The following is an 11,426-nucleotide window of genomic DNA, read 5'->3' as shown; positions in this document are numbered from 1 at the left end:
TCACATGCCTTTGTTGCGCCTCATACCAATATACCTGTATTTGTTTGTATTGTACTTAGATTTTTATTCGTTTAGATATTTCATGATATTTCAGTCATTCTTTTTTGTAGTTTTTACCTATGGATATGGCGTTCTTTCTTTTTCTTTTGTATTTATTTTTAATAGTCCGTATAGCTGGTTTGCTATAGGTTGTGTTTAATATTTGGCTTAAACACAAAAGTAATTCATCAGCTTTTGTGTTAAATAATTTGTCTGCCTTTATTTGCCTTTATTTGTCTGTTTGTTTTTAAATACTTACAACCGTTAAGCTTGTCATGTTAAAACCTGTAAAACACTCAGTGTTACTTGAAAAAAGTGACTTTGGTTTTAAATCAAGATGTATTTGTTTAGTCAAATGCCCCTTACTGCTTGTGATTAGTATAAATAAATGGTCTCTCATCCAATTAAACCTTTTAAAGGATTATCAAGCCATCACTGAGCAACAAGTGGAGTTTAAAGCTCCAGTCAGAAAGGGGCCAGAAAACCAAACTTCATCTTAGAATAAGATGTTCATTTAATCTAACCGATTTCAAGCCAACTCTCTTTTATGTCCCAGGATTTAAAAAATATGCTTGAATGATAAATTATCTGGAATGACAGATAAAATCAATGTGATGTAGTTTGTAGTAAGTAAGCTTTGATGTAATAAGTTATGTTAAGAGATGGTGATATATCAGATTGTTTCTCTGTTTCTTTATTGTTGAAAAATCTAAAGGAGTAGTTGTTTTGCTTTTTGCATTTTTCTCAGCTTACCAGAATTCCATATTAAATTGACATCAAGTAGTTTCAAGGGCCTTTACTTCTGTATCTGGGAATATAATCTGCACTGTTCAAGTTCTTTTTTCCTGGGATTTTAATGTACAAATGCAATTATACAGCTCATCCATTATTCAGCTGCTCAGGTGCACCGAGTGCACTGCCTTATATTTATGCATAAGCTCCAGAGCATCCCGTTGTAATTACATTGACATGCCCCACCCATGCTAAGCTTACAGTTAGACAATGTTGGGAATGTTTGTTATGTAAAAATAACATTTAAGGAGCGGAATCATATTTTTCAAGCATTATTTTTGGTATGCTTTAAGCAGCTCATGTTCATAGCGGAGGATAGATTCTTTTTAGATTTCAGCAATACGAATCGTACAACATACAATAATGTGCAAAAGTCTTGAGCCACCCAACATTTCTTTTATATTTTGCTAGAAAATGGGAAATAGGTGCACAGCTTTATTGAAATGTGCGAACATGCATGGAAATACTGTACATAAAGCTAAAATAGAGTTAACAGAAATATTTTGAGCTTAAAAGTCAGTGTCTGGTATGACCACCTTTATTTTTCAACATAGCTGGAACTTTCTTGGACAAGCTTTCTTGTAGTTTCTTTAAGCGGTCTTCAGAAATAGGTCTCCAGGCTTCTTGAAGGACATTGTAATTATACGTTACAATATAACGTACCTTGAGGAGACTGCTGTTGTGGTATATAAATAAAATTGAATTGAGTTGAATTGAATGTAATGCTCTTCTTTAGATGCTGGCTGCCTTTTGTTCTCTTCTCTGTCAAGATGATCCCACACTGCTTCAGTGTTATTGTCTGCACTCTGGGGAGGCCAATCCATGACTGATATTGTTCAATCGTTCCATGCTTTTACTGGATTAGCAGTATGTTTGGAATCATTGTCATTCTTGAAAAATCAAGCCATTGCAAGTCAGATACTTTCTAGATGGCACTGCATGGTAGATCAAACTCTGACTGTACCTTTCTGTGTTCATATTTCCATCTCTTTTGGCACAATGTCAAACACCACTGGCTAGAATTCAGCCTCAAACCATGACAGAGCCTCCACTGTGCTTTACAGATGGCTGTCAACACCTCTTTCTCAATCTCCTCCATACATGCTGATGAAAAAAACAAACATTTTTGAATTTGGAATTATCACTCCATGAGACCTGTTGCCACTATTTTTCAGTTCAGGTCTTGTGTAATACCTGGCATACCTCAGCCTTTTCTCCCTGTTTCCCTTCCTGGATAATGGCTTCTTGACAGCCACCCTTGCTTGTCTGAGGCTTTAGCAAACAACAGATGGATCAACTGAAGGGTCAGATGCACCTCTCAGGTCCTCTGTCAGGTGTCTGCTGAATTTCCTCTTATTTCTTAAGGACAATACTTTGAGAGACTATTCATCTGCTGTAGATAGTTCATTTAGGACTGCCACTTATTTTGTCCTCCACTTGTTCAATTTTCTCAAGTTCTTTAATGACACCATACTGAGATATAACAAGTATCTGGCTAATAGCTCTTTAGGAATAATCTTGTTGGTGCAAAAATGCTCGCAAACTGTGTTATCATCAACATTTTCTTGTAGATTCACCTAAAAACAATAGGAACAGTGATGTATTTGGCTGTCAGAAATTTAAAACTTATGTGTCTGTTATATGTAGACACATTATTGGTTCATCCCTTCAGTTAGCTACCTTTTGAATTAGCTGCTATAAATGATTCATAAGTCTATGTTAAGACAAACAAAAACATTCTTCTGAAAAAGGTCAGGTAAAAGCACTGGATTCAAATGACGTGGGAAAGCAGCCAATGAAGAAGAACTGTTAAAATCCTCCAGAAAGAGTGAAGAACTGTTGCTCAAGACCACTTTAAACAATTACAATCGATTGTTTTTCCATGGAAGCAAAATATGAAGAAATAAAGCAGATCTCCGTCTTAAGGAATGACCAAAAATTCAAACATTGTATAAGTCAATAGTATTTCATTCTGCGCTTTTATCAAATGGTTCTTGCTTATTGTGCAATTCAGAATTATCAAGAGGACAGACTGAATTTAGGCAGTGGAAAAGTCGCACCCTTTTCCCTTCTGTGACGTCAGCCACCACAACCCTTTAACCTTCCTCAGTAGTCTCAGCTGTTCACATAGTTCACAGAAAAGCTCTTCTCACAGTTGTGTGTGTTTATATGTGTACAGATGGTTTTTTTTTGCCTCTCCTTCAGGGCTCAACAAAGAGGGTCTTGGCTCTGGAGTCTAGGTGTTGCTTGTTTATATCAATGAACGTGACAGCCCTCATTGCATTATTACTTGCCTGTCTTCCTGTTTCTGTGCCCTCACGGCACTGTTAGAGCTGTGTGCCGTTTACAGAACATTATAAATCTTCAAATATGTCTACGGTCATATAAAATTTCCAAATATACAATCTGTGCTTAATCTTTGTTAAGATTAACAGATTTATGGACAGGTGTGAAAAGCAGAACTTGTTGAATGGGGAAAGTGCAAAACAAAAAACAAAAACTAGCGTAATGGAAACACTAGTCGAGAGAATTTTTAGCATCGTGCACCGCAAAAAGTTTAGCATTTTTTGCAGACGTCTAATAAACAGTCACTGAAACAATACTCAGAGTAGCTTTCCCAGGCTGAGGGCCCGTTACAGCTGGAATAACAGTTTGTGGTTTGGACTCCTGTTTTTCCCAGTCACGCCATTATCTTTGGTCGCCTAATGCACACACACACACACGGCCTGCAGGCTGACAATACACAGATTGCATATAAAGATAACCTGGTTGTGATGGCAATTCCTGTATCCAGTATTCATAATGCATGATACTGTACAATGTTTGCTTTTGTAAAAATGTAAATAACGCTGTCAATATGCTTTGAACCATGTTATAATAAATTGTAAAATATATTATTATAAGGACTTGTGAAATTAAGAAGGCAGTGCAGTACTACACAAGAATTTACGACGTTGATTACAGATCAACAAACAAAGAGGCTGTAAATTATGACAGGTTTCATGCAACCTCTAATATGACGCCTCAGGGAGCATACAGTTGAAAATTTGTATACTGCACCTGCTAATCTGCATTACATTAACCTGCGTGGTCAATATCTTAATGTTTATTATGTTCTGTCAAAATCATTTTGTCAATTTACAGGCAACTATATTGCAGTGATGGCCTCTGGGAACGCAGTGAATCTGGAAGAAGAACATATCTGACTGGCTAAATTGTGTTACTGCCATTAGTTGTTTGATTCTCCCTAAAAAAGAGAAGTTTTTACCTTGTAAATAAAATATGTGGATACAGTATGAGAAGATGAAATGTTGTCTGTCAAAGCCTCTGTACTAAGAAATTAAGAATATATGTTAAAGAAAGCCTGAATGAAGCAGCTTCATGTTGTTAGCATTGAATGATGTGTTTACTCAGTCTTCTGCCCTCCTGGCAAAACAACACCTGCCTCTTTGCTTTACCATCATGCTAACAGGAACTGACAAGTGAGGTAATAACTGCAGCCATCTTTAAAGTGAGCCCTGATCCTCATTCTGACATTGGATTCAAAAAAATTTGAGCACAAATGTTCTGCTTATCAATTAAGAAATAAAGGTTGTGTGTTAACTTCTATTTACTGAAAGATCTACAAAATAATCTCAATATTTAAACAGTTTTATTGATGCTATCAATAACTTTGACTTTCAGTTCATGGAAAAGTGGGACATTTTCTTTATTTATAACAATAAATTAGATTGTGAACCTGTGTTTGCATGCTCCAGTGGATGTTTAAAGTGGACCTATTATGCTTTTCTTTGTTTTCTGTCATGTTAAACACGGCCAACATTTCAGATTTCTAAATCCGTGTAAAAGAAATGTAGATTTTCATCTACTTATAGCTCTTTATGAGGCTGGTTATACCAAATATGGCTGTCAGACATAGATCTGCAAATCTTTTGCTTGCGAGGGGCAGCTAATAAAGACTAGGTTGGCTTAAAGGAGCTACAATGTCTTTTTTTGCAGGGAGTTGAACTGAGGGGCTGAATGACCCCCAGTATGAGATAAATATGGATTATTTGGAGCTGTGAATCATGCAAAGTCACTCCAGTAGAGTAAAAACATAAAAATCTGGAGTTTTAAATAAGTTTAATAGGTCCACTTTCACTAAACATGGCAACATTTCAACAAAAGTAAAGAAAAACTTAAAAGCAGAAATAAATAGGCACTGCATTGTCTTAGACAGGAAGAGAGCAAAGACGGTCACTGCTACTTGTTGTGTCATCAATTTAGTTCCAAATGCGGCCACATGATGGTGTGGATGTGTAGGCGTCCTTATGCTATGTTTATTTATATATATATATATGTATATGTGTGTGTGTGTGTGTATATATATATATATATATATATATATATATATATATATATATATATATATATATATATATATATATATATATATATATATATATATATATATATATATATGTATACATAGCACACAGGGTAACATATTTTATTATTATTATTAATCTTAATCTCACTTTGCTGGACTTTAAATAGCACATACCAACATCTTTCTTGTCATTCATTTTCTGGCATCAGAAAATGAATGACAACTTAAGGAAAAGTAAATTTGGAGATTAGCATGAAATAGATTTTATATACTGTATTTGTGTGTTTGATATTTACTAAACACCTTGTTTCCCTTCTCATGGTGCAAATCCTTGATGCTTTTGTTCAGAAATTGAGCAGGTTAACTGAGACACTGGCACAGCTACTGTATGAGGCCAAGCTAAATAACAGTTGAAGAAAACTGATACGTAACTTAAGTAACTGTCTCTCTTCACACCTCTGACACCTCACCCCTGACAGGGAGGTGTAAATCAAGACCATGGTGGCAAAAGCGGTTCACGGCCGACCAGCTGGCCTTCTGCTTAATGAAGAGACGCAGCTTGTCCCTGAAGGTCTCTCCTAGAAAGCTGTAGATAATGGGGTTGAGGCAGCTGTTGGAGAAAGCTGCCAGATTAACAATGTGGCCTGTGAGCGGGTAGTCATGCCACAGGGTGGTAGCAGTCCTCTGCGATGGGTCAGCTGTGCCCTGCAGTAGCTGAATGCTGATGAAGACGTTCTCTGGCAGCCAGCAGATGAAGAATACCAGAACCACCACCACAATCATGCGCAGGGCCTTCTGCCGCCGTGGCCACAGTCCACGGTGCTTCTGGGCCCTCATGAGAATTCGCCCAATCAGAGAGTAGCATAGACCAATGATGGAGAAGGGCACCAAAAAGCCAATGGTTACCTCCAGCCACTGAATCTCAAAGACATTGGCGAAACAGAAGTGCACCTCACCCCTGTGTTGGGTCTGCACAATGGTGAAGGGGAGAAGCGTGGCCAGGATGGAGGCCATCCAAATGAGGCCACAGCTGAGCTTGGCGTGCTGCATAGTCCTCAGTGGGTTGCTGCTCATGGAGCTAGCCAAGGCGATGTACCTGTCGAAGCTCATCCACGTGAGAAAAAAGATGCTGCTGTACATATTGACCTGCAGGAAAAGTGACATGAAGGTGCAGAGGACGGCGTAGTCGTAATACTTTTCATTCAGATTAAAGACCTCAATGAGGGAATCTGCCACCAGGATGAGGTCAGCTACAGCCAGGTTAACAAAGTAAAGATCGGGGATGGTCATCTTCTCTCTGTGGTTCAGGTTCACCACCAGGATTAAGATGTTACCAATAAATCCAATAGGAAAAAGGAGGATGGTATATAGGCAGGAAAGGAAGAGACCAACGATGTATGACTGGTATTTGTCTGAGTTTTCGCTCAAGTCTGTAGCATTGTATGGATATGAAGTGTTCAGTTGTTCCGTACTGTTTACATATATCCAGACCCAAGAGGTTGTCTGCCCTTCCATACTGTCTGTGGTCGGCCTGTCCTAAATCATAAGCCACGTGTAAGTCATCTGTAGCTGCTACATCGTTACACCACGCTAGTTCCCAGCTTTGCCTCTTCAAAGGGAGAATCATCTATGCTGTGACGGCATGCTGGCAGAAGTCAGGTGAGTGGAGAGAATCATTTATGGCTTCTTTGACCCCATGCTTACATCAAGTTTCATCTACCAAAAGATGTTTGATGCCGAACAGGAGCGCCTCCATGTCTTTAAATGGCCATTGGCCCTCAGCTTGTCTGATTCACATCACACGTGCGGTCCTGAGATTAAAGGGTGGCTTTCTTTCTCCTCTTTTGAGTCATCTGATTTGAGTGCTGATTTGTCTCTTTAAGTCCACGTGTATCTCTATTCAGCAGGCCTTGACCCAAGATGTTATTGCTGTGACACCTGAGCTGTCTGAACAAAAAAGCCCCCCCAAAAACAACAACATGAAAGATAATTAGGGGTAAAATCTTGGAAAAACAACATAAATCATTATAATTATGATACAAATGAGATATATCAGGTTTATAGCAGGTACTTAAAAATACTATCAAAGATAAAACATGAAAATTATACGCCTTAAAGAGAACATTTAGAGGAATAAATGAATAGAAACAACCAAATGTGCACATTAACATTCAAGCTTTAGACTTAAACAGATGCATTGAAATCCTTCTTTAAAATCCTCAGCCAATCCGAACACCCTCAAACCGGTTTGTTCACACTGACTATTAATATGAGATCAATCCTGACTGTTAACAATTAATTTAAGATGAAAAAAAAAATACATTTCGTTCATTCTTAACCATTTTTTTGACACACACCAGTCAGTTTTGAGTGTGTTAAACATAAAATACGTTTTTTCAAAAACATATTTTTCTCTTCAGTCCCACATCTCAAGCTTTCCCTGGTGAAATGCAGAGTGTATTCTGTATGGCAAACTTGACCTTTAACAAACATTCTCAGCTCCCAGGGTTTTAGTCCCATCAGAGTAAACCCCTCTGCAAAATTAATGCACTCTTGAGAGGCAAATATAATAAATTAATGTGTAGACTATGAATCTCACAAAGCAATATGTGTGCATTATTTTTATATCTTTACTTTAAATGTCTCTGCTCTTGAAATGCATTGCACGTCATGATTATCTTTGTAATTAGGCTTTTCTGTTTGAAGGCAGTGCAAACCCTGAAATCTAATGGCAGCATTGATCAACGAATCATTCCTATGTTTTTTCAACAATCTAAATACTCTAAAAACATCTTAACACTTTTTTTTCTCTTTCAAGGTCGAGAATTTCAGTAAAAATCATCTGAAGATCATTGACATGTAAAAAAATTAATATATTACAGCTTTCTGAGTGATTACTCAAGTTGAACAGCTACTTAAGGATTACATAACTTGTGTAACTGCATTCACACGACAAGAGAAAGCCCCATTCACATTATAAATGATCAAATACATAGAGTAACACCCACATGTCTATTTTCTGTCTTTTTTAGACAAAATACATAAAATACATAAATCTCCAAACAGTACAAAGAATTTGGTGATTAAAAAAATACACTTACATATAAATCTAGCATTTATTGCGCCTCCTTGCTTGCCTGGTGTAGAAGTCAGGGAGCCAGAGATTTGTATATCCCATGTCCAGGCTTCTCTTCTGCACCACCTGCTGTTTGGCCCAACCCTGTCTGGAAATGAGAGGAGGGTGGGAGAGACAGAGAGGCAAGAGATCATCTGTCACCTATAGTTTGTCAACATGCTTCATTTGATTATCTTACTCTTTCTCCTCTGACTTAATGATTCCAAGGATCTGCCAAACATCTAAATCCTAAAATCCCAGATTTGAACTGGATGGGTGCTTAACTTTAAATCAAAGAAAAGTTCTGCAACAATTAGATGCAGCGTGGCGTTTACCTGGACACAACCAGCTTGTGTTGTTATAGAAACCACTTATATTTTTTTTAAGTATTTGTTCACCTGGGTTGCCTCGCACTTAGTCCTAGGGCCAGTGGAAAATACCGGTCATGACCTTGCTTTTCCATTAGTATGTTTGTATAATAAGTAAAGTATTGATTTTTTATGTACAACAAAAAACAGTGACGGTTGCTTATTCAATACCCACGGTCAATACAACAATTACACCCAGATAAATCTTTAGAACACTGTGAGGTGTCACTTTCAATAAGTGGGAAACAAAACAGGCATTTTGCTACTGGCCAAGGTTTAACATCAGCATAATTTGTGCTAATTTATATTACACCTGAGACTATGGAGAGCTGTTGGATGTAGTGTTGGCTGATTTGGCATCTTCCTGACCACTCAGATGGATTAACCACAGATGCCTACAATTATTCCAGACATACAATAACCATGTGCTAAAACAGAGCTATTTACTGAGAAGACATCAATGTGAAATTAAATTATGCTGGAAAATATAATAGATAAAACTATCCCAGTATAATTTATTGATGCCCTAAGCCTAAACCTACTGTAATTAAGAGTAGGTATTCCCAAATGATCAGTTGGCAGCTGCGAAAAACAGTAGCGGCTACCGAAAACGATGTAATCTTATAATAAATTAACTCATTAAAGGGGACCTTATATAAGCATCCAGTGGTGGATGCTTATATTAACCTGATCCTGTAATTCCAAGTGTATAATATTTAATACAATAATATTTAAAACCTCTATTGTTGGTATGACCTCTATTCACTTGAAACACCTAAACAAAAATATAGGCTGTAGCAAAAACGATATGACTAATAAATAAAAATTTATACTTAATTCATTTGTCTGAAGGTTGAAAGAGCGATTCAGGAGATCCCTATGAGAAGACCATCGAGGGAACACCCCCAGGGAGGGTGCCCAAGGGCGAGCGTCTGGTGGCTGGGCCTTAGTCCACAGGGCCCGGCCGGGCACAGCCCGAAAAAGGGACATGGATCCATCGTCCTGCAGGCCCACCTGCAGTAGCTGAGTAGCTGAAAATTCCACATAGAGTTCTGGAATTGACCTATCCCTATCACTCACAGTGACCTGTGAGCAAAAGGCTTGATGTAGAAAGTATTTTTCTAATCTTGGCTTTATAATGTCATTAAACATCTTAATATCTCAATATGAATTATCCAAAAACACAATGGTAGAGTCTAAGGATAAAAATCTGGAACTATAAAAGAGCATAATATCTCACCTTCAAAAACAAAAACATCTAAGAAGGACTAAAGGAAAGAAAGTTGATAATTCAGGCAAAAGCTTCCAAAAGACCAAACTTGACTGTAAAGTCCTCACAAGGTGGGAAGGTCGCTTCATTTAAAGACACCCTGGGGAAGGCAGGCAGTTGGGGTCAAAGCTGCATCACTGCTGGTAGGTATGGTGTTGAAGTTCCTTTGGTATTGCTGTGCACCAGCCTAAGGGGTTTAAAAAAAGATGTGAGCAACAACAAAAAGCCTGTGGAGGTAGCGGATTTAAAGACAGGGAAGGTCAACGCACTCAGAGGCGTCTGGACTTGAAGTTTGGAGAGAACAACAACAATAAATGCTAGAATTGAAGAAACTGCAGCTAACACAAAAACAATGCCTAATGATGCTGAATGACTTTTTTTCTCGTAAATAAAGTGATGAGAGGATTAGACAAAAAACAAACAAAAAAATGAAACAAGCTGAAACCCGAGGACTTTGGACATATTAAATATCAGCATCCACCACTTTGAATTTATATTTGGCAGAAGATGAAGAAAAAACTATAAAAGGTTCCCTTTAGAAAGGAAAAAAAGGGAAACATGTGAACCTTATTCCCCCAGCACAGGATTAAAACTCAACCTGTTGTGTGTGGAGTAACTCACATAAAGCATTACAATCTTTACTGTGTTTTAATAATGTAAGACATAGCAGTATTATTGAAGGCACTTTTAAGGGATTAGTTGAATTTTGCCTTTTAAGCAACAAGAGTATGTCACAGAGCTTCATGTCGTCAAGGAGCTGTGTTTTGGCAGTGAGGATATGGTACAGCAGAGCAACACTAACAGTCTGAGGGAGCAGACAGGGTCAATACAGCAGCTGGAAGCCCTGCTGCTGCAAACAACTTTGGGGTTTTGACAGGAGAATGGACAACAGAGAGCCGTTTCTGTGGGTTACATAAAAGAGGATTTTAGCTGCGGTAGAAGGTCAGCGCAGCAGCACACACGAAGAAAGACGAGAGCAGCAAGTCCGAGAGGTCATACAGTCAGCCAGACTGGTGTGATTGTTTTTTTTCCCCAGCTACCCGAAATCTGAGTTATTCAGTCTGCATGACTTCACACAGATAAGGGGAAAGCGGGGATGCAGTGGTCAAATGTCCAAGTCAACAAAACCAAATTCATGATGACTGCTGAAGCACACTTAGTTGTATTTGTTTTAGTAGAGAACAAATACCTCACATATGCCATTCCCCACCAAAGCATGATAAAAAGCTGAAAAAGAAAAGGTGGGGCACTGACCGATTGTTGGATTTCTGTACAGTATGAAGCACTTCTAAGAAACAAATCAGGCTAAAGGTTAAATAAAGACTGGGCCTTGTCTGGATAAGGTTTTTTGTTGCCTAGCATCCAGCAAGATCTTGCATGTACTGACCATGGCTGAAAAGATATCGAGCGAGACACTAAAACCAACTTAAATATGCTGCAGCAAATTTCTGTTTGACATATTTTGCTCTTTAT

General features: G+C 38.1%; 1 protein-coding gene across 1 annotated transcript; it reads right to left on the bottom strand.

Annotated features, from left to right (window-relative positions):
* Positions 1–5,650: 5,650 nt before the first annotated feature.
* Positions 5,651–6,715, bottom strand: gper1 (G protein-coupled estrogen receptor 1). The gene has a single exon (XM_031737362.1). It carries the CDS (start codon positions 6,713–6,715, stop codon positions 5,651–5,653), a length of 1,065 nt encoding a protein of 354 aa, XP_031593222.1.
* Positions 6,716–11,426: the final 4,711 nt, after the last annotated feature.

This window comes from Oreochromis aureus, linkage group 4 (assembly GCF_013358895.1).
Source record: "Oreochromis aureus strain Israel breed Guangdong linkage group 4, ZZ_aureus, whole genome shotgun sequence".
NCBI classification, from domain to species: Eukaryota; Metazoa; Chordata; class Actinopteri; order Cichliformes; family Cichlidae; genus Oreochromis; species Oreochromis aureus.
Note: the sequence above shows the minus strand (reverse complement) of the source record. Positions and strands in the feature narration are given on the sequence as shown.